General features: G+C 37.1%; 1 protein-coding gene across 5 annotated transcripts in view; it reads left to right on the top strand.

Moving 5' to 3' along the window:
- Nucleotides 1–24716, top strand: part of ZNHIT6 (zinc finger HIT-type containing 6) — a 120092-nt gene that overhangs the window by 28735 nt on the left and 66641 nt on the right. For all 5 annotated transcript variants that reach the window (XM_074381115.1, XM_074381113.1, XM_074381112.1 and 2 more), the window contains exons 6-8: nucleotides 188–256; nucleotides 2286–2366; nucleotides 3729–3806. In XM_074381115.1, the coding sequence (XP_074237216.1) occupies nucleotides 188–256; nucleotides 2286–2366; nucleotides 3729–3806 (228 nt within the window). The remainder of the gene's footprint in view (nucleotides 1–187; nucleotides 257–2285; nucleotides 2367–3728; nucleotides 3807–24716) is intronic.

The following is a 24716-nucleotide window of genomic DNA, read 5'->3' as shown; positions in this document are numbered from 1 at the left end:
TTAGAATTGCTTTCCTTTTTTCTTCTTTCTTAATAATCCTTGCAAGAGAAATTAGCTCTTCATAGAAAATATGTTAAATTCTAAGAATAATTTTAGAATTATCTTAAAGTAAAAATTCAGAAAGTTCAATTTGCATACGTACTTTTATTATATACCTTGATCCTAACATGATTATTTTCTCTCTTAGAAAACAACAGTTTTGTTGGCATGTGAAGCTCCAGTTTCCTCAAAGTCAAGCTGAGTATGTAGAAAAAAGGTATCCCTGCTATCTTTCAATAACTGATTTGTTTTAATTTTAAGGCTGTGTATTTAAAATAAACTGTTAATGTCAGTAGTAGAATGGATAACTGAATTATGGTATATTTATACAATGAAATGGTAAACATCACTAAAAATGAATGAGCTACAGCTGTGCACATCAACGTGCATGAATCTCAGAAATAGTGTAAGAAAAGCAAGTCAAGAAAGGATGTATAGAACATGATTCTGTTTGTAAATAAAGGGGGAGAAAGCCAGAAAACGAAATAGTGTACTTTTAGGAATACCTACAAAGGTGATAGAACTCTAAGGGAAATTATTAACATAGAAATCCTCATGATAGTTTCTTTAGCAGGGTAGCAAGTATTAAGTAGAGGCATCCAAGAATTAGATGGCTGAAAATTTCCTATTTCTTAAGCTGAGTGGTTGTTAAGGAGATGAAAAATGACCCTAAATTCTACCATGCAAAGATTGCTACAATTAACGTTATAATGTATCACTGAGAAAGTATATTATTTTAGATGTATATGTGTGTACTTATTGGAATTAATTTGCATAAAGTTTTTTGTGTTATTGTTTTATATTCAAACTTGTTCTTTTCTTTTTCTTTTTTTTTGGGGGGGGGCGGATAGGGGGGTATAGGGGCAGGATCTTGCTCTGTTGCCCATGCTGGAGTGTAGTGGTACAGATCTCCGCTCACTGTACTTCAACCTCCTGGCCTCAGGTGATCCTCCTTCCTCAGCCTCCAAGTAGATGGGACTAAAGGCTCAGGACATCACACCCAGCTAATCTTGTTTATTTTTTGTAGAGGAAAGGTCTCACTATGTTGCCCAGGCTGGTCTCAAGCTCCTGGGCTCAAGCAATCCTCCCACCTCCGCCTCCCAAAATGTTGGGATTACAAATGTGAGCCGCAACACCTAGCCTATAAATGTTTTCAAGTTTCATTTATACATTTTAATGTCAGCCAGGTGCAGCAGCTCACATCTATAATCCCAGCACTTTGGGAGATCGAGGCAGGTGGATTGCTTTTGGCCAGGGGTTCAAGACCAGCTTGGCTAACATGCTGAAAACCCATCTCTATTAAAAATATAAAAATTAGGTGGGTGAAGTGGCATACGTCTGTAATCACAGCTATTGGGAGGCTGAGATACGAGAATAGCTTAAACATTGGAGGCAGACGTTGCAGTGAGCCAGGATGATGCCATCGCACTCCAGCCCGGGCGACAAGACTTTGTTTCAAAAAAGTAAACAAAACATTTTAATGTTTGTGAACAATTTGATTTCTTGTTTTAGGAAAATTTTTAACTTGCTCTTTAAGTAGTATATTTAGCATATTCCTGCATTATACGTAAACGTCCTCTCTTGTGTTGTCACAGGGATTTTAGCGAAGAACTTTGTTATTTGAAGTTGCATACAGGGAAAGGACTTATTTTATAGATAGGGGTGTATAGCCAGTAGTATATATGAATACGTATAAATGGTTAAAGAAAGTTTAAAACAGTATCTTAATTTTATTTAAACAACTTTATATATAAGTTTAAAACAGTGTGCATATATTGAGGAAAGTTGGAAAACTTAAAATGTTTTGTTTCCAGAGAAGTTAGTATCAATTTTTTAACCTGGTCTTATAAACTAGAATGGATAAACTTGAACATGCACTGAAATCTGAAACCTTTTTCAGATTTATTATTTCTGCTAATTTCAAATATATTTTATCCTGACCTCTTCTTTTCATGTTTGCATACAGGTGTGTGTTAAAAGAGTCTTCTTATTTTTATAATTGATTTATACAGATCTTCTCAAAATGTTGTTTTTTAAGACCTTGTTAAGTATGTCCAAGAACTCTTTTTGAGTTTTTTCCTAAGTAATTTTTGCTTAAAAGGATATTTTATTTTGCCAAGAGTAATATAAAAGGTCTTTGTTCAGTTATTTAAACCCGAAAAAGCCACATTAGTAATTCAAAAATAACACCTTTAGTAGAAAATTATAATTAATAATATAGCTTGTTTTTTTTCTTTGTTGGAAAGAGTACCAGAAGATAAAACTATTAATGAAATCCTAAAACCTTACATTGATCCTGAAAAGTCTGATCCTGTAATTCGTCAAAGGTATGCTTCAAAAATATTGTAACTTTCTGAAATAATTAAAAATGTTGAATAGTTATTAGAATGTGATGTGTAGTGCAATTTACTTTCCCATTTTTTTGGTGTTTACTGAAGGTCTGTGAGTATAAATAACAACAGTAGCTGACACTCATTGTTTACTGTGTTCCAGACACTCTTCAAAGCAGACAACAACAATTATGTTAATTCATATAATCCTCACAATAACTCTGAAAAGTAGATTATTATTATACCCATCCTACAGATGGGGAAACTGAGCCTTAAAGTGGTTAAGTAATGTCCTATAGCTAGTAAACAGCTAGGATTCACACCCAGACAGTCTGGAGTAAAAGTCTTTACTATTAACCCTTAAACTAAACTACCTTTGAGGTTGAACAAAAACCTCTGAAAATTAAGAGTTTCCAAGTAACTTTTAAAGACAGGAAATCCTGCTTCAGCCAAGTCTTCATAGAACTAAGTAAGGTACACTCTGCCTCCTGTCTGGAAATACAGGATGGACAAAAGTGGTTAACATAACATAGTGGAACGATTCAGTCATGGATCTCTGGGTTAAAATAGCTGTTTCTGTCCCTTATTAGCTGTGTGATTAAGAGCAAGTTACTCAATTTCCAGGCCTTAATTTTTTTCATCAGTGAAATAAGAATGACAACACTTCCTAGATAGGGTTGTTACAAAGCTTAAAAGAAATAGCTGTGTAAAATTCTTAGTACACGACCTAGCATATAGTAGGCACTGCTTAAAAAAGGAGATTATTATTAGAGTGTGAGTTATTAGTGCTCCAAGGCAGAAACCCAGTTGACTTTATTTTCACCAGATGGTACTTGCTTGGGATATGAACGAGTGCTTGGTTTGGTTCCAGAATAACCTGGTATTTAAAATTTAGACTGGGTGGATTCTAAAATGTCGAATCCAGTTCTAATTAAATCTCAGTATTTTGCTTTTGATAAAAGGTCATGCCCAAACTGAACCAGATTCATGTTACATATCAAGCAGTCTTTAGAATAGCTATGATAGTTGAGTTTCTTTCCTTATAAATAGTAATCTAGTTGTTATCATTAGTCATATACTTGGCAGTAAGACAGAGTGTCACTGAATAGGATATATTTTTTATAAAATTATATAGCCAGATTAATTTATTGAAACAGGTATTTTAAAATTTAAGATGTTTAACTGAATAGAGGAAAAAATTCTTTTCAGATTTCTGGTTAGAAAAAATCTTTATCTGCTTTTCTGTGCTTAAATAGATAAACTTTTAAGTATTATTAGGTACTCACAAATGCTTAGTCTTCATAAGAGTATCTTTATATATTAAAAATCAGCTTTTCCTTCAATATGTTTTTATTTCAGGTTGAAAGCTTACATTCGCTCTCAGACTGGAGTTCAAATTTTAATGAAGGTCGAATATATGCAGCAGAATTTAGTAAGGTAAATTGTTCCCCTCCCCATTTCTTTAAATATTTTTTAGTTCTGAAATATAATTAAGTAGCTTGATTAGGTCAAGTTATTAAACTCATCTAGCTGTCAACAAAACTTTTGCGTTTCAACTTTCAAGTCAGAATTCAAAATAATCACACTTATAGGATAAATTTGGTTGAAAAATCACCTTGCTTAGACTATTTTATTTTCTTTTCTGTCAACTGATGTAGGGGAACTAGAATATTTTAGAATACAAGCATACTTTTATTTGTTCTATTATGTTTTACTTTATTGAGCTTTATAGATATTACAATCTTTACAAATTGAAGGTTTGTGGCAACTCTACATCAAGGAAGTCTGTCTGCACTATTTTTCCAAGAGCACATGTTCAGTTCTAGTCTGTGTGTCACAGTTTGGTAATTCTTGGAGTAGTTCAAACTTTTTCATTAGCATTATATCATTATGGTGACCTGTGATACAGTAGTAACACTTTAATGTTACTACTGTGATTGCTTTGGTGCACCATGAACTGTGCCCATAAAAGATGGCAGCCTGAATAAATGTGTGTGTTGTGACTGCTCTACAACCAGTCATTCACCCACCTCTTTCACTCTCCTCAGGCCTCGCTATTCCTTGAGACACAATAATACTGAAATTAGGTCAATTAATAAGCTCATAGTGGCCTCTGAGTGTTCAAGTGAAAGGAAGAGTCACACATCTCTCACTTTAAATCAGAAGCAGAATGGTTAAGCTTAGTGAGGAAGGCATGTTGAAATCCTGTTTCTCTCCTGCTAGCCAAGTCTTGATTGCAAAAGAAAAGTTCTTGAAGGTAATTAAAAGTACTACTCCAGTGAACACAAGAATGATAAAAAATAAAAATAAAAATAAATTTTTTAAAGTATAACAGTCTTATTGCTGATAAGGAGCAAGTTTTAATGGTCTGTATAGAAGATTAAACCAGCCCCAACATTCCCTTAAGCCAAAGCCTAACTCAGAGGTAAGTACTAACTCTCAATTCTATAAAGACAGGGAGGGGTGAGGGAGCTGCAGAAGAAAAGTTTGAAGCTAGCAGAGGTTGACTTGTTAGGTTTAAGAAAAGAAGCCATCTCCATAACCTAGAAGTGCAAGGTGAAGCAGCAAATGGTGATGTAGAAGCCACAGAAGGTTATTCAGAAGATCTAGCCAAAATAACTGTTGAAGGTGGCTACACTAAAACAAATTTTCAATGTAGACAAAACAGCCTTATATTGAAAGAAGATGACATGTAGGACTTACAGCTAGAAAGGAGAAGTAACTGCCTGGTATAAAAGCTTCAAAGGATGGACTGACTCTCTTGTTAGGGGCTAATGTAGCGGTGACTTAAAGTTGAAGCCAGTGGTCATTACCATTCCAGAGATCCTAGGGCCCTTAAGAATTATGCTAAATTGGGCCCTTGTGGTGGCTCATGCCAGTAATCCCAGCAGTTTGGGAGGCTGAGGTGGTGGATCACAGGGTCAAGAGATTAAGACCATCCTGACCAACATGGTGAAACTCTGTCTCTACTAAAAATACAAAAATTAGCTGGACGTGGTAGCACGTGCCTATAGTCCCAGCTACTCGGGAGGCTGAGGCAGGAGAATCGATTGAACCTGGGAGGCAGAAGTTGCAGTGAGCCGAGACGCACCCCTGCGCTCCAGTCTGGGTGACAGAGTGAGACTCGATCTCAAAAAACAAAAGAATTATGCTAAATCTATTCTGCCTGTGTTCTGCAAATGGAACAACAAAGCCTGATGACAGCACATCTGTTCATGGCATGGTTTACTGAATATTTTAAGTCTACTGCTCAGAAAAAAAAATTTTTTTTCAAAATATTACTGCTTATTGACAGCTTTGATCCCCTTTGGGATTCTAAAGAAGGAAAGTTATAAAATAGAGCGAGTAAAGGACCTTAAAGGAAAATGAAGCACAGAGGAGTTGAATGTCTAGAGCTAGGGCATGTGAATTATATTTAAGCGTACTTCTTTGACATATTTTTTGTTTAGATTTTCATTTGGCTCTATGTTTAAGTAAGTCTTAACGTTTTGACTTGCAAGTTTCTGAGTTGTGGTCTCTAGGTATCCTGATTCCTTTCTGTGCAATGGCATAAAAGCTCTTTCCTCACCTGCTCCCTTTTGGAACATATCATCTTACAGGAATTTCTACTGCTCTTCTCAAAAACCCTGGTCTGCTAGGACAAGCTGAGATTTCCATCCACTTTGGCTCTTCATAGACTTGTAGTACACATTTCTAAGTTAAAAAAAATAAGTGCTATCTGGGCCCAAGTAATATGTCCTATATTATAAACTTTAAAATACTTAGTATCCCATATTTACCTTTTATTACAAAGAATTCTGATTTCCTTGAATTTTGGAAGAAGAGGATATTTTGTCAGTCAAGTTTGACTGGCTTAGGTGAGTGGACACATTGACCCTCAGAGGTGTTCTCTTAGCAGCCTTGTGAGACTGAAGCCATGGTCTCATGGCTTAAAACATGAGTAACACTTAAATGAACTAATTAGATAAAATATGACACATGGCAAGAGAGGAACTGAATTTGGAAGAGGAAACAGATAATAAAAGAAAGAATTATGTAATGATTGACTCGAGGTAAATTCCAAGGGAACAATGTAAATTGTTTTGTTTAAGAAAACTGAACTTTTTAATCCCCATAGTGGAAGGAATATAGATTAATAAAGTAAAAAGTGAGTGATGTTAAGAATAAGGAATACCTAAAATAGATCGATTTGATATTAAACCTCAGCCTGGCCAGGTGCCCATGGCTCATGCCTGTGATCCCAACACTTTGGGAGGCTGAGGCAGGCAGACTGCTTGAGCTCAGGAGTTTGAGACCAGCATGAGCAACATGGGAGGACCTCATCTTTTTTGTTTTTTTTTTTTTTTTTTGAGATGGAGTTTCGCTCTTGTTACCCAGGCTGGAGTGCAATGGCGCAATCTCGGCTCACCACAACCTCTGCCTCCTGGGTTCAAGCAATTCTCCTGCCTCAGCCTCCCAAGTAGCTGGGACTACAGGCATATACCACCATGCCTAGCTAATTTTTGTATTTTCAGTAGAGACAGGGTTTCACCATGTTGACCAGGATGGTCTTGATCTCTTGACCTCATGATCCACCCACCTTGGCCTTCCGAAGTGCTGGGATTATAGGTGTGAGCCACGGCACCTGGCCTTACCTCATCTTTAAAAAAAAAAAAAAAAAAAAAAAAAAAAAAAAAAGATAAACCTGAGCGAGTCTCAGGACCATGAAAGTACTTTCATTCTACTTTATCTGTGGAGAAAGCTGATCTTCCAAATTCCCATATTTTGCTGTTGACTTGACTGAGTGATATATGAAAATACTATCAAAGCAAAGGAAGGAGAAAAAGGTTATGTCCCAGGTCCAGTATAAAAATTGCCATCCTGGGGGGAAGATCCAAGATGGCCGTTTAGGAACAGCTCGGAGTTGCAGCTCCCAGTGAAAGCACAGAGGGTGAGTGGACGCCACATTTTTATTGCCCACAGACCAGGAGATTCCCAGGCGGATGAGCCCTACGGGTCGCCAGCACGGCTGTTTTGGCCAGTGCGGTTCTTTTGGTTGGTGCAGCTGCTTTGCCCCACGTGGCTGGCTTGTCGGTGCCCCATCTGGCAGTTCTCCATAAAAAATACACTGGTCCGGGTGCCCTTTTGGCTGGCAATTGGAGCCACAGGAAGTCGCTCATTCTTCTGATTAAAGAGGGTACTGAACAGGGAGCCAGGCCAGGAGATTCCTGGGCAAAAAAAGCACCATGAATCTCAGCGCCGCTGTTTAGGCTGGCACAGTGAGTCGCTGCATGGGAGATCACACAGATTCCAGTGCCTTTTCAACAGGCAACTGGAACACCTGGGATAGAGTCGACTGTTCAACTGAAAAAAAAAGGCTCTGAGGCAGGGAGCCAGGTGATCGGGCTCGGCTGGTCCCACCCCCACAAAAGAACAGCAATCAGAAATTCTGGATTGAGAGTTTCACAGCAAGTGCAGCTGAACCTGGGACTGTCCAGCTCTGTCGGGGAAGGGCATCTGCCATTACCGAGACACTCCACCACTACAGAGGTAGTCCGCCATTGCAGAGACTGCCTGCCGTTGCCAAGGCAACCTGCCATTACAGAGAGAGTCAGTTAATACAGAGGTGGGCCACCATTGCCGAGGCAGTTCTAACTACACCCATATAAACAGGACTGCAGGGAAGTTCACATAGCAGCTGGGTGGAGCCCACAGCAGCTCAGCAAAGCCTCTGCAGGCAGAGCGACTAGGCTGCCTCCTTGCTGGGCAGGGCAGCCCTGAAAAAAAAAAGGCAGCAGCACAACGGAAGCTCATAAATAAAGCCCTAACTCCCTGGGACAGAGCACCTGGGAACAAAAAGTGGTTTATGAGTTCCGCTGCAGCAGACCTAAACGTACCTGCCCAGCAACTCTGAATGAACAATGGAGCTCACAGCTCAGCACTTGAGCTCCTATAAAAGACAGACTGTTTCCTCAAGCAGCTCCCTGACCCCTGTATATCCAAGAGTCACCTCATAAAAGAGAGATCAGACTGACATTCGGTGGGTATCCTTCAGGGACAAAGATAGCAGAAGAAGAAACTGGTAGCAACCCTTACTGTTCTGCAGCTGCTGCAGGTGATCCCCAGGCAAGCAGGGCCTGGAGTGGACCTCAGCAGTCCAACAGCAGAGGCGCCAGACTGTTAGAAGGAAAACTAAGAAACAGAAATAAGTTGATTATCAACAAACAGAATGTCCACTCAGAGACCCAATCCGAAAGTTAGCAACTACAAAGACGACAGGTAGATGAATCCATAAAGATGGGACGAAACCAGCGCAAAAAGGATGAAAATACCCGAAACCAGAACACCTCTCCTCCTACAAGGGATCACAACTCCTCACCAGCAAGGAAACAAGGTTGGATGGAGAATGAGTGTGATGAAATGACGGACTTGGGCTTCAGAAGATGGGTAGAAAGAAACTTCTGTGAGCTAAAAGAACATGTTCTAACCCAATGCAAAGAAACTAAGAACCTTGAAAAAAGATTTTACAAAATGCTAACGAGAGTGGACAACTTAGAAAGGAATATAAGTGAATTGATGGAGCTGAAAAACACAACACGAAAACTTTGTGAAGCATGCACAATTTTCAACAGCCGAATTGACCAAGCAGAAGACAGGATATCGGAGGTCGAAGATCAACTCAATGAAATAAAATGAGAAGGCATGATTAGAGGAAAAAGGGGAAAAAGGAATGAACAGAGTCTCCAAGAAATTTGGGACTATGTGAAAAGACCTAATCTACGTTTGATAGGTGTACTTGAATGTGACGGAGAGAATGAATCCAAGCTGGAAAATACTCTTCAGAATATTATCCAGGAAAACTTCCCCAACCTAGCAAGGCAGGCCAATATTCAAGTCCAGGAAATACAGAGAACACCACAAAGATATTCCTCAAGAAGAGCAACCCCAAGGCACATAATCATCAGATTCACCAGGGTTGAAATGAAGGAGAAAATGCTAAGGGCAGCCAGAGAGAAAGGTCGGGTTACCCACAAAGGGAAGCCCATCAAACTCACAGTGGATCTCTCAGCAGAAACCCTACAAGCCAGAAGAGAGTGGGGGCCAATATTCAACATTCTTAAAGAAAAGAACTTTCAACACAGAATTTCATATCCAGCCAAACTAAGCTTCATAAGTGAAGGAAAAATAAAATCCTTTGTGAACAAGCAAGTACTCAGAGATTTCATCACCACCAGGCCTGCTTTACAAGAGCTTCTGAAACAGGCTCTACACATAGAAAGGAACAACCAGTAGCCACTCTAAAAAACATGCCAAATGGTAAAGAGCATCAACACAATGAAGAATCTGCATCAACTAATGGGCAAAACAGCCAGCTAGCACCAAAATAGCAGTATCTCATTCACACATAACAATATTCACCCTAAATGTAAATAGACTAAATGCCCCAATCAAAAGACACAGACTGGCAAATTGGATAAAAAGCCAAAACCCATGGTTGTGCTGTATCCAGGAAACCCATCTCACATGCAACGATACACAAAGGCTCAAAATAAAGGGATGGAGGAAGATTTACCAAGCAAATGGAGGGAAAAAAACAGCAGGAGTTGCAATTCTCGTCTCTGATAAAATAGACTTTAAACCAACAAAGAACAAAAGAGACAAAGAAGAACATTACATAATGGTAAAAGGATCAATGCAACAAGAGGAGCTAACGATCCTAAATATATACACACCTAATATTGAAGCACCGAGATACATAAGGCAAGTTCTTAATGACCTACAAAGAGACTTAGACTCCCACACAATAATAGTGGGAGACTTTAACACCCCATTGTCAATATTAGATCAACCAGACAGAAAATTAACAAGGATATCCAGGACTTGAACTCAGACCTGGACCAAGCAAACCTAATAGACATTTACAGAACTCTCCACCCCAAATCCACAGAATATACATTCTTCTCAGCACCACATCACACCTATTCTAAAATTGACCACATAATTGGAAGTAAATCACTCCTCAGCAATGCAAAAGAATGGAAATCATAACAACCAGTCTCTCAGACCACAGTGCAATCGAGTTAGAACTCAGAATGCAGAAACTAACTCAGAATCGCACAGCTTCATGGAAACTGAACAACTGGCTCTTGAATGTTGACTGGATAAAGAATGAAATGAAGGCAGAAATAAAGATGTTCTTTGAAACCAACAAGAACGAAGACAAAACATACCAGAATCTCTGGGACACATTTAAAGCAGGAAAATATATAACAATAAATGCCCACATGAGAAGCACGGAGATATCTAAAATCGACACCCCATCAGCAAAATTGAAAGAGCTAGAGGAGCAAGATCAAAAGAACTCAAAACCTAGGAGAAGACAAGAAATAACTAAGATCAGAGCAGAACTGAAGGAGATAGAGACACAAGAAAACCATTCAAAAAATCAATAAATCCAGGAGCTGGTTTTTCGAAAAGATCAACAAAATAGACCACTAAGCAGATTAATAAAAAAGAAAAGAGAATAACCAAATTGATGCAATAAAAAATTATAAAGGGGATATCACCACAGATTTTACAGAAATTCAAACCATCATCAGAGGTTATTACAAACAACTCTATGCACATAAACTAGTAAACCTGGAAGAAATGGATAAATTCCTGGACACTTGTCTCCTCCCAAGCCTAAACCAGGAAAAAGCCAAAACCCTGAACAGACCCATAACAAGGTCTGAAGTTGAGGCAGCAATTAAGAGCCTATGACCCAAAAAAAGCCCAGGTCCAGATGGGTTCGCAGCCAAATTTTACCAGACATACAAAGAGGAGCTGGTACCATTCCTTCTGAAACTATTCCAAATAATTCAAAAAGAGGGAATGCTTCCCAAATCATTTTATGAGACCAGCATCATCCTGATACCAAAGCCTGGCAGAGACTCAACAAGAAAAGAAAACTTTAGGCCAATATCCATGATGAACATAGATGCAAAAATCTTCAATAAAATGCTGGCAAGCCGATTGCTACAACACATTAAAAAGCTTATCCACCATGATCAAGTAGGCTTCATCCCGGAGATGCAAGGCTGGTTCAACACACGCAAGTCCATAAACGTAATTCACCACATAAACAGAACCAAAGACAAAAACCACATGATTATCTCAATTGATGCAGAGAAGGCCTTTGACAAAATTCAACAGCCCTTTATGCTAAAAACCCTCAATAAACTAGGTATTGACGGAATCTATCTCAAAATAATAAAAGCTATTTACAACAAACCAACAGCCGATATCATACTGAATGGGCGAAAACTGAAAGCATTCCCTTTGAAATCCGGCACTAGACAAGGATGCCCTCTCTCACCACTCCTATTCAATATAGTACTGGAAGTTCTAGCCAGAGCAGTCAGGCAAGAAAAAGAAATAAAGGTTATTCAAATAGGAAAGCAGGAAGTCAAATTGTCTCTATTTGCAGGTGACATGATTGTGTATCTAGAAGACCCCATCATCTCAGCCCAAAATCTCCTGAAACTGATAAGCAACTTCAGCAGGATACAAAGTCCATGTGCAAAAATCACAAGCATTCCTATACACCAATAACAGACTTAAAGAGAGCCAAATCAAGAACAAACTGCCATTCACAATTGCCGCAAAGAGAATAAAATACATAGGAATACAACTAACAAGGAACGTAAAGGACCTCTTCAAGAAGAACTACAAGCCACTGCTCAACGAAATAAGAGAGTACACAAACAGATGGAGAAACATTCTATGTTCATGGTTAGGAAGAATCAATATCATGAAAATGGCCATACTACCCAAAGTAATTTACAGATTCAGCGCTATCCCTATCAAGCTACCAATGACCTTCACAGAACTGGGAAAAAAAAAAAAAAAAAACCTTAAACTTCATATGGAACCAAAAGAGAGCCCACATAGCCAACAAAAAGAACAAAGTGGGAGGCATCACACTACCAGACTTCAAACTATACTACAAGGCTACAGTAATCAAAACAGCATGGTACTGGTACCAAAACAGAGATATAGACCAGTGGAACAGAACAGACGCCTCGGAGGCAACACAACATATCTACAACCATCTGATCTTTGACAAACCTGACAAAAACAAGCAATGGGGAAAGAATTCCCTGTTTAATAAATGGTGTTGGGAAAACTGGCTGGCCATGTGCAGAAAGCAGAAACTGGACCCCTTCCTGATACCTTACACTAAAGTTAACTCCAGGTAGATTAAATACTTAAACATAAGACCTAACACCATAAAAACCCTAGAAGAAAATCTAGGCAAAACCATTCAGGACATAGGCGAAAGCAAGGACTTCATGACTAAAACATCAAAAGCAATGGCAACAAAAGCCAAAATAGACAAGTGGGACCTAATCAAACTCCAGAGCTTCTGCACGGCAAAAGAAACAGTCATTAGAGTGAATCGGCAACCAACAGAATGGGAAAAAATTTTTGCAATCTACCCATGTGACAAAGGGCTGATATCCAGAATTTACAAAGAACTAAAACAGATTTACAAGGAAAAAACAAACAAGCCCATTCAAAAGTGGGCAAATGATATGAACAGATACTTTACAAAAGAAGATATACATGAGGCCAACAAACATGAAAAAATGCTCATCATCACCGGTCGTTAGAGAAATGTAAATCAAAACTACATTGAGATGCCATCTCATGCCAGTTAGAATGGTGATCATTAAAAAATCCAGGGACAACAGATGCTGGAGAGGATGTGGAGAAATAGGGACAGTTTTACACTGTTGGTGGGACTGTAAATTAGTTCAACCATTGTGGAAGACTGTGGCGATTCCTCAAGGACCTAGAAATAGAAATTCCATTTGACTCAGCAATCCCATTACTGGGTATATATCCAAAGGATTATAAATCATTCTTCTATAAGGACACGTGCACACGAATGTTCATTGCAGCACTGTTTACAATAGCAAAGACCTGGAACCAACCCAAATGTCCATCGATGATAGAATGGACAGGGAAAATATGGCACATCTACACCATGGAATACTATTCAGCCATAAAAAACGATGAGTTCGTGTCCTTTGTAGGGACATGGATGAATCTGGAAACCATCACTCTCAGCAAACTGACACAAGAGCAGAAAATCAAACACCGCATGTTCTCACTCATAGGCAGGTATTGAACAGTGAGAACACATGGACCCAGGGAGGGGAGCACTACACACTGGGGTCTGTTGTGGGGAAATAGGAGAGGGACAGCAAGGGTGGGGAGTTGGGGAGAGATAGCGTGGGGAGAAATGCCAGATATAGGTGATGGGGGAAAAAGGCAGCAAATCACACTGCCACATGTGTACCTATGCAACAATCTTGCATGTTCTCCACATGTACCGCAAAACATAAAATGCAATAAAATAAATTTTTTTAAAAATTGCCATCCTTTTTAACCTTGAGTAGTGACAGGATCATTTGACACCAGTAATAATGTCAGAAATTTCTGTTGATGTAACTTTCATCTTGAAGGTGTACCTAAATTGGCATAAAATAGATTTTTATGTTTCTGATTATTAGGTCAGCCTCAAAGCATAGTTATGCTAATTGCTAAAGAACCTCACCATTTTATAAGTATTTTGAAATCATAAGTAATGAAGCTAAATAGTATAGAGATATATTTAGGCATAGATTTTTATATTTTTATCAGATTTTTAAACCATAATGTTCTCTGTGTAATATACTCATGAATAGACTAAGATGAGCATTTACATTTGGTTGTATACATAATTACAGTTATATCATTAAAAGAAAATACATTCAGAGAACACCTAAGGAAAATTATTATTGGTTATAAATGTTAAGCTCTAATTTAAGATAAGTGTTCTAAATAGAAAAATTTTATTATTCCTGAAAAGTGCTTAGAAGACAGAAATGTGTAGTTTCTTTGTGGCTGTTTGATTCTACATTTTACAGCATTACAGTAACTTCAGAGTAAAGTCTTTTTAGCAAATACTTGATGTTGCCAGTTTTTATTGGTTTTATTTTCCATTCTTGGAAGGTATATAGTTAGCAACTATCTCATGACATAGATATACCTGCTCAGCTAGATTAAATTTTTCCCAGATTTTAGCTTTGGCATACATGGCTTATTTTTAAATTGTGATCATAGAATTTGTATGATCAGAATACATAAGGCCTGAATTTATCTCTTAGAAAAGCTATTACACCTTTTTAAATAAATTTACTTACATTTAGCAAACAGTTTGTAGCCTAAGGTCCAGATACTGTTCTAGACGTTGAGGTTATGGCAGTAAAAAAAAGTGTTCCTGCCCCTGTGGAGAATATTGTTCATCTAAGACGCTTGTGTTAGTAAAGCCACGCTTGCCCTTTGCCACGTTATTTCTTACTAACTTTCTATTCTCAGAAAGTAAATGAGTGGTTTTGAACTAGAAAAGCCTACGTTGCTGTGAGGCACTATCAGAGAGCAACTGTTGTATTACTGCCCACTTAAGTTATTACTGACTAGAGAATCTATAAAACACCCGACTTTGACTCTTGTCTATTCAAGAGGAGTTTTCCAAATCTATTAAATTTTAAGCTTAGATTTTACTTTTACTTTATGGAATTATTTACCAGAAAGATGTTTAGAAACGTTTTTGTTTTTGTTTTTGTTTTTGTTTTTTTTTTCATTTACTTTACTACTTTGATACTTGTAAACCATGGTGGTTTTTTGTGATTTAAGCAGTTGTAGTATGATTCTTTCCAAATTTATTTTAAAAAATAAATTTAATCTAGGTATATAAATAAAAATTGGGGGTTATATAAGAACGGATAAAGTATAGTTCTGTTGTAGTAGAAAAAACAGACACACTGTATATCTCATAAGAAACCTGTATCTAAGTCTTAAAAGCAATGTGGAAGGTAGCAGGTAGCCTCATGTCATCAAAAGGCCTTGTTGCAAAAGTGATGTTTAATCTGTTTTAAAGGTGAAGGGCCCATGGTTAGGGGAGCGCCTCAAGAAGTATAAGGGCATGATATGTCATAAACAAGGCAAGTAAGTGATTTGAGGAGGTTAGAGTATATAGACATATGTAGAGCAGTATTTTTAAAACTTTTTTTAAAAAGATAAGGTTGAAGAGTCAGTTCAGGACCCAATACTAACACTATTTGGATCTTGTCTCATTGGCAGTAGAAAAGTGTAAAAAGCTAGAAAAAAAAAAAAAAAGTAAAACTTGGTGATCAAGTTGGCAATAAGGAGCAAAAAATAGAAATCAAAGGTGACTATGGTTTCTGGCATGATTGCTTTGTACAAAGAGATGGAGGTAAGGTCTGAGAAGCTAAGAGGACATTGAGTTTCACGTAAAGGTGGCATCATGTTTGGGAACACTGCTTTCAAAAAGAATAACCTTACTCTACAAATTATTAGGATATCTTCAGGGTGAAATTGTATGCTAGTAAAAAATAGTAGTATTATCCTTCCAGAATACATAATCTGTGGAGTAGACCTTACTTTACTTTATGAAGTTCTAGACTAGACTTTTTAGAAAAGTTTCACCATTACAAATAGTACATTTATTATAATAAATGATAAATTTATTGTCACTGCTTCTTAAACCTAACCTAAATCATGAGAACTTCCAGAACAAGCTTTTTGGTTTTATGCAAAAATGTACATCAGAGATTTGTTATAAAGTCAATTTTGTTTTTAATTTGATGCAGACCTTGGAAAGTTACTAGGCCTGTTTTCCCATCTGAAAGTGGAAATCAGAACAGGAATGATATTGCATGGTTGTAAAGATTAATTTGAGTTAATACATGTCAGCTACTTAACACAGTGCCTGACACCCAGAAAATCACTCCTGTGTATTATTCAAGTATTTTGAGTTTCAGCTAAAACATTCAGGTCAATATCATGCTGAAATGATTCAATGAACATAAGAGGTGTTTAGGTCCCACATGTCTGGTAATAGTTAACTGTATCATATATTAAATTTCTTTTTGTTTATTCAACAGCTACTTTTAACCAAATTTCTTAAATATATATATATACTTAAGATATAATATATATAAATATAAATATATATATATATATATATATATATATATATTTTTTTTTTTTTTTTTTTAAGAGACAGGGTCTTACTCTGTTGCCCAGGATGATAGAGTGGGAGTGCAGTAGCACACAAACAAAGCCTTATGGCAGCCTTGAACTCCTGAGCTCAAGGACTCTTCCTGCTTCAGCCTGCTGAGTAGCTGAGACTCCAGGCATGTTATCAGCCATAAAATTTCTTATATTTCTGGGATATACTTTAAATGTAATATTAGCTATACATTCCCAACAGGCCACTCACCACTAAACACAAGGGAGCAGATGACCAGTCATGTTTGTTAATATTTCTTTTGACATAATTGGATACTGAAAGAATATGAGATCTCAGGAACTTAAGATGTTGTTGACTTATTTCTGTAGAAATTACCCTCAAATCAAGATACAGTTTTAACCTTTCTCCCAAGCTATAAATCTTGTTTTCCAGCTATCTTCATTTATACATCTCATTAAATCTTAAGCTCAAAATGTCTAGATTTCATTACACTGCATATATTTCTTCCTGGTGTGTGTGTTTCAGATTAAACAGACTGACCGTTCCTGGCATCTAGTAAACAGTCACAAATGATGACACTCATTTTCTGTTACTGGCACTGTTGTTCTATTAAGCCAAGGTATAAGACCTTGTAGCCCACCATCTTCCGACTACTTCTTGACCTCTACCTTGCATAATTGACATCTCCAATGAGTCTTCCATCTATCCTTTCTTCTCTATTCCTTTTAGGTAATTATTTACCAGTGTCTATAGCAGAGTTCATTTCCTTCTCCCACAATGGATGTAATTTCCTTATCTTTAGAACCTTAAAAGTGTTTTGCATTTCTCATAGGTTCCTATAAATTTGACTTATTTTTTCCCAATAAAGCTTAAACCATATGATGATTAACTCCCTTTTGAAGACAGTGGTTGCTGTACGCATCTTCATCTTTTTATTTCCTACAGAGTTGTGTCAGTGACTTTTCCACAGTAAATGTTCAGTCTTAATTTTTTAATAAGTAATGTGCAAATTCATTAAAAATATATATGCCTGCTGAGTGCTAGGTATTGATGTCACGTTAATACCCTTAAGCAGGGCTTGGACAGCTTTTCCTATAAATAGCCAGATAGTAAACATTTTCTGGCTTTGTGGGCCATTTAGTCGCAATTAGTCAATTCTACCATTGTAGCACATAAGCAGCTATAGACCACGTAACTAAATGGACATGACTAGAATGGACTATGGTCCAGTAAAACTTTATTTACAAAAACAGATAGTGGGCTAAATTTGGCCTCCTGGCTGTAGTTTGCTGATCCCTGCTTTAAAGGGTTTTTTATTGGTTATTTGTAACTGTATATCATGTAAATCCTCAGGGCTTCAGTTCTGAACATGTGAAATGAGAGAGAAAGAGAGAAGAGCCCAGAATAATTTAAAAATTGCTTCAGAAAGTTGTAGTACCTGCTCAGACAGAGGTCAGGCTTTTTAATATATGAACTTGACCTAAAGTATCAGTAAAGATTGATCAAGTCTGTATTTTTCATTTATTCAGTTAATTTTCATTGAGCCCCTTCCATGTGCCAGCACAATACTAATCCCTAGGGATATATAGACATCTAAAAGACTAGCCCTCGAAGAGCTCACAGTCTAGGTGGGAAGACTGATATGTGATAAATACTGCAATAGATAGATACTTAAAATACAAGGCATAAAATGTGCCCAGTGGAGGGCATGGGCTTCTTTGCATAGACAGTCCAGACTTAATCGATTATTTCTTGATGGAAGGACAAACCATTATGTTTCCAGAATTTTTCACATAAAGCCAAGAATTTAGATTTAAACCCAAACCCAGTTTAAAGTATTATCTAAACTTTTATTTCATAGATATCACAAAAAAATTTGCTGTTCATGAGCATATTATCCTGTTGTACTTTCACAGAGTCTGTTAGTCGTTTCCTCCTGTCCTGGTTTTAGTTAATAATTTTGGAATGCTTTTTGTTTGAAAAGCAACCACCAAAAGTATGAGCTATTTCTCTTGGATGATTTTATTTCCATGCTTGAGAGGATGTTTTTAAATTTTAAAAACTAAGGTTATTTTACTTTCTTTGGATCTTTATGGCTCTTCAATATAAAATATTTTAAAATCATTTTCAGTGAAATGGAAAGGTAAGATGCTTTTTCCTATCCCCTTTTTGAGAAATTGGTTTTACCTGTGTAAAGGCCTCAGGTGAGGCCAACATGGCCGCTTTTGGCTTCTACCCGCTCACTAGCAAGCAAAGACCCCTTTCATTACTGGCCAGTTATTCTTCCTTTCTATAAACCTCTCCCCAGTGGAACATGTTATCTGTATTTCTTTTCTTCTCAGATTTCAGTATCCACCATAATCATTTAGGGCAGTTGTTGAAAATGTTATTTCCAAACTACTCTTAGGGTTCTGGTTTAGTAAATCTTACATAGGACCCAGAAACCTCCATTTTTTTGTAATCTCTGCCTCCCAAGGGTGACCCTGATATAAGTTTTTCCTGGGACGACACTTTGAGAAACACTGGTAAACTCTTTGAGGACATTTTTGGTTCCCATACAGTATCTAACATGTGTTTGATATAGTAAGTTTTTGTTAGATATTTGTTCAGTCGAGTTGTTGAAATTATATAAAGAAATATGTCAACTGATAGTAGAATGGATTTGTTTTTGTTTTTGTTTTTTTTTGGAATCACATTTTTACCTCCTTAAAGATATTAGTCTGTGCACTTTGCCTAATTGAACTAGAAATGGAAAACTAGATGACTTTGTTTTAGACTTATGGTGAATAATTGAAAAATATGCTTTGAAGATATTCTAAATAGGAAATTTATTAAATGTCCATTAAAAGTTAGAACCTAAAAATTAATTTGAGACTAGTACAGAATTAAATATATACTGGGGAACACTGAAGGAATTCCAAAATTTCTAAAAACAGTGTTAACTATTTTCAGATGTCTTTTCTTATGTAAATAGCCAGAGACCATTTCTGCCTAAGATGCCCTGAAAATAACTGTGATGAAGAATTAGTGAAGAATAGGAGCTTGCTCTCTAGATAGGATTATGTAAATTTCCTCTCGTTTTCCTTTTGAAATTTGATTCTGTTCATGGATCCCTAGTTGATAAATGGGGGAAATCATTTAATCTAAGAATCATTGGTAAACAACCATACCTTTAATAGAAGATGCTTTTTCCTATCCCCTTTGTGCTCATCCATCATGTTAAGAGATAGTTCTTCCAAAAAAAAAACCTTCCTTTGCTCGTAATGCATTTGTGTTATTTTGATCAATTTGTTGTTAATAATAGTTAAAATTATTCAGTTCAGAAGAAATTTTATTATTTAAAACATAAAGGTCATAGGTAATGAAATTAAATTTTACATACACATTTTTATTGGACAGAAGGTCAAGTACAAACATACTACTTGTGATATTGACATCCTACAAGTTTAAGTAGTTGCAAAGAGCATAATTTATGGTGCACTGTGAATACTTATGATTTAAAATGAAACATACCACCCTTGAGTAAATTCACTAGACTGTAAATACCATGCTAATCTAACACCAATATCATCAATTTTAGAAAAATATATGAATAATGGCCATGTGTGGTGGCTCACACCTGTAATCCCAGCACTTCAGGTGACTGAGGCTGGCAGATCACTTGAGGCCAGGAGTTCAAGACCGGCTTGACCAATATGGCAGAACCCTGTCTGTCTACATACAAAAATTAGCCAGGTGTGGTATTGTGTGTCTGTAATCCCAGCTGCTTGGAAGGCTGAGGCACAAGAATCACAGGAGAATTGGAATGGAAAACAAGGTGAGAGAACAAGTAAGAGTTCTAACTTAGAAAGAAGAGCTTATATATGTAAGTTCAAGCGAAACTCAGTATTCAGTGCATCATAAATTGTGTTCTTTGCATCTACTTAAATTTGTAGGGTGTTAATTTTTAAATGTACAGTTTTTCACAGTTATTTTAGGTTATATGTAAGCAAAAAAATGTGAAGACCCTGAGTAAATTTTCCCAAACATACACAAAAATTGTTTCTAGCAAGAGTGATTTAAAATCAAGATTAAATCTGGGGGTTAATAGTTATCTTTATAGAATATAGTAAGTATGAATGACAACCTTTTATTGAGTGCCTTACTACTATTTAGGTACTCTGGCAAGCACTTTATACATAATGTAATTATATTATACATTGTAAGTATATTATAATTAGATGGATAGCCCTGTCTACAGCTGTGTAACCACTAAATGGTGGAACCTAGGTCTAAACCTAGGTCCGCCTGCACTCAGAGCCTCAGTATGTTCTTTGTAATATAGTACATGCCTTTCAGCACCATAATCGTAATGCATGTTTTCAAATTATGTGAAACCCAACTGCAGTTCTTTGTTGTACCTTTTTGGGATTGTTGTTTATTTTTCAAAGTAATCATTGTCAAGATGAATATGTGTTCTGAATGGCATTATCCTTTGACAACGTTTTGGATATGGATTCTAAAACAGAAAAGGAGGATAAAACAAAGAACAAAGGAAGCATTATTTAAGGATTACAATAATTCTGTATTCTATTATAGAACAAAGGAAGCATCATTTAAGGATTACAAATTGTTAGAGTCAACCTGAAGAATGTCCACACCAAAAGGGACTGTGTAGAATGGTTTACTCAACTTTATTTATTATCTCAAAGATTATACTCTTCCAGTGATGGAATGGGCTTCATATGTGGTATTCTTGTTAAAGCAGTTTTATGATAAGAATTGTAAACTTAGCTCTAAGAAAGCTGAAGCTCAGCTACTTGGCACAGTTGGGTGAGTGTTTACTGGACAGATAAAAACTCAACTATTGAGTTCTCAGTAGCTTTGAACCTGAGAGCTTTAGTTTGAGAGGCTGTATTTGAAGTGATCCAAAGTGATGAGATGGTCAAATTCTTAGCAGATTGCAAGCCTACGATTTCTATAGTGATGATCTCACTTCAAATATATACTATTTTGATTCTTGGTTAAGGGAATTATGTGAAATATAAAATGTGAATTTTCTCTAAAAACAAGTGATATTTTAACTTAATGTTAATCTGCTAAATTTACCCATCCTAGTTATAGAATATTTTGTGGCCAATTTAAATTTTAGGTACTACAACTGTGAATTCTATGTGTATTCCTATATCCATTCTCTGTTCAGTACTTTAAACATATCCACTCTCTACCCAGTACTATAGGCCTAGCTCTCCCTTCTTATCATTACCTTACACATACCACATACACTTGCTTCTTAGAAAGTCTTTGTCCTTTCACCACTAGTAAATACCTTATAGTACAACATTGTATTCCCAGTGCCAAGAACAGTGTCTAGAACATAGTAGGCTCTCAGGAAATATTTGTTGAGTGAGGAACAAGCAAACAGTTGAGTGAAAGAAATAGCCAAAATTGACTTTACAGTCCCAACTCTACATTGCCTTGAGTGACCCTGAGTAAGATACTTAACTTCCCAGGGCTTCAGTATACTTAACTGGAAGACAAAAAAGACTGACTTGTAAGTTCCTGCCAACTCTAAAATAATACCCTTCTATAATGTAGTTAATTCATGGACTATTTAACCTTTAAGCAAAAGTTTCCCTGAGGAACCTAATCACATTTTGCAAGTTAATACATCCTAATAAAGATCAAAGATATAAGAGTCTGTACTGATGAGACACTTGCATTCACTTTTAGCTTCAGAGGAAATGTATGTTTTGTTAGCAAAATTGAGACTAAAGATTAAGATTTAAAATCCCTACCTTAATTAGAGGAGAAAAAAGTGCATGGAGGAGAAAGGATTTTAAGAAACAAGTAATTAACAATACTGTATTGTATACTTGAAATTTGCTAAGAGGGTACATTTTAAGTGTTCTTATTATAAGAAAAAAGAAAAAAATGCTAAGTGTGTAAGGTGATGGATATGTTAATTAACTTGATTATGATATCATTTCACAATGTATACAATACATCAGAATATCAAGTTGAGGCCAGCACAGTCGCTCACACCTGTAATCTCAACACTTTGGGAAACTGAGGTAGGAGGATCATTTGAGCCCAGGAGTTTGAGACCAGCCTGGGCAACATAGGGAGACCCTGTCTCTACAAAATAAAAATAAAATTATATACTTTAAATATATATAATTCCTATTTGTCAATTATACCTCAATAAAGTCGGGGCAAAAAAACAATTAAGGAGAGGGGTTAGCTAGGGTTAGGAACTGAAGTGCCTAGATAGTGAAGGGCCTGTGCAGCCTGCAAGAACAAAGAATATTTGAAGTCGGTACTGAACAACTTGGGAGGCCGAGGCAGGCAGATCACCTGAGGTCAGGAGTTCAAGACCAGCCTGGCCAACATAGTGAGGCCTGTCTCTACTAAAAATACAAACATTAGCCAGGTGTGGTGTCACATGCCTATAGTCCCAGCTACTTGGGAGACTGAGGCAGGAGAATTGCTTGAACCTGGGAGGTGGAGGTTGCAGTGAGCTGAGATCGCACCACTGCACTTCAGGGTGGGTGACAGAGCAAGACTCCGTCCCAAAAAAAAAACAAAAAATAAAAACAAAACAAAACAATAAAAGAACAAGAGAGAATATTTACTGGGGATCTACTTAGCTCTTGGGTTTTTTTAACTTTTAGGTTCAGTGATATGTGTACAGGTTTGTTATGTAGGTAAACTCATGTCACAGGGTTTGTGGTACAGATTGTCACCCAGGTACTAAGCGTAGTACCCAGTAGTTATTCTTTCTGCTCCCTTCCCTCCTTCCACCCTCCACCTTCACCTATTTCCTAGTTCTTTGTGTCTGTGAGTTCTCATCATTTAGCTCCCACTTATAAATGAGAACATGTGGCATTTGGTTTTCTGTTCTGTGTTAGTTTGCTAAGGATAATGCATCGGGATTTAGGACAATAGCAAACCCCAATCCAAGGAAACTGAGAATCACTATAAAACAGTACAGGAGCTGACAGACAAAATAGCGATTATAAAAATGAACCGGCCGGGTGCGGTGGCTCAAGCCTGTAATCCCAGCACTTTGGGAGGCTGAGGCGTGTGGATCACGAGGTCAAGAGATCAAGACCATCCTGGTCAACATGGTGAAACCCCATCTCTACTAAGGTGCAAAAAATTAGCTGAGCATGGTGGCACGTGCCTGTAATCCCAGCTACTCCGGAGGCTGAGGCAGGAGAATTGCCTGAACCCAGGAGGCGGAGGTTGCGGTGAGCCGAGATCGTGCCATTGCACTCCAGCCTGGGTAACAAGAGCGAAACTCCGTCTCAAAAAAAAAAAAAAAAAAGAACCTAACGGATCTGATGGAGCTGAAAAATACACTTGAGGAATTTCACAGTGCAATCACGAGTATTAACATTAGAGTAGACCAAGCTGAGGAAAGAATCTCAGAAATTGAGGACGAGTTATCTGAAATAAAGCAGACAGAAGTAAATAAAAATGAATGAAAAGGAATGAACAAAACCTCTGAGAAATATGGGATTATGTAAAGAGGCCAAATCTATGAATCATTGGGATCACTGAAAGGGACGGGAGAAAGCAAACAACTTGGAAAGCGTATGTTAAGATATCATCTATTAAAAGTTCCCCATCCTTACTAGAGAAGCCAACAGTCAAATTCAGGAAATACAGAGAACCCCTGAAATATTCTTCACAAGGTCATCCTTAAGACACATAATCATCAGATTTTCCAGGGTCTAAATGAAAGAATGAAATGAAAAGCAGCCAGAGAGAAGGGGCAGGTCACCTGCAGAGGGAACTCCATCAGGCTGACAGCAGACCCCTCAAGCAGAAATCCTTGACAAGCCAGAGAGTTTGGGGATCTATATTCAACATTGTTAAAGAAAAAAAATCTTCAACCAAGAATTTCATTTCCAGCTAAACTAAGTTTCTTAAACAAAGGAATAATAAGTTCCTTTTCAGGTAAGCAAATGTTGAGGGAGTTTGTTACCACCAGACCTGCCTTCCAAGAGATCTTGAAAGGAGTACTAAATACAGAAAGGAAAAAACCATTACTAGCCAGTGAAATATAGAAAGGAAAAAACCATTGCTAGCCAGTGTTTTTTGTGCCAGTGAAATGCAATAGTTGTTTATTTGTCTGCCTCCCCCCATAATGTGTCAGGTTTATTTCTATGAACTTCCGTTACCTAGCAGACTACCTGTGCATAGTAGACACTAAGTCTGAGTAAATATTTGAGGAATCAATTGAGGAGTAAATGCCAGGCTAATGCTTACAACGTTTTAGCATGCATTAATTCTAA

Source organism: Saimiri boliviensis, chromosome 11, assembly GCF_048565385.1.
Source record: "Saimiri boliviensis isolate mSaiBol1 chromosome 11, mSaiBol1.pri, whole genome shotgun sequence".
Classification (NCBI taxonomy): domain Eukaryota; kingdom Metazoa; phylum Chordata; class Mammalia; order Primates; family Cebidae; genus Saimiri; species Saimiri boliviensis.
Note: the sequence above shows the minus strand (reverse complement) of the source record. Positions and strands in the feature narration are given on the sequence as shown.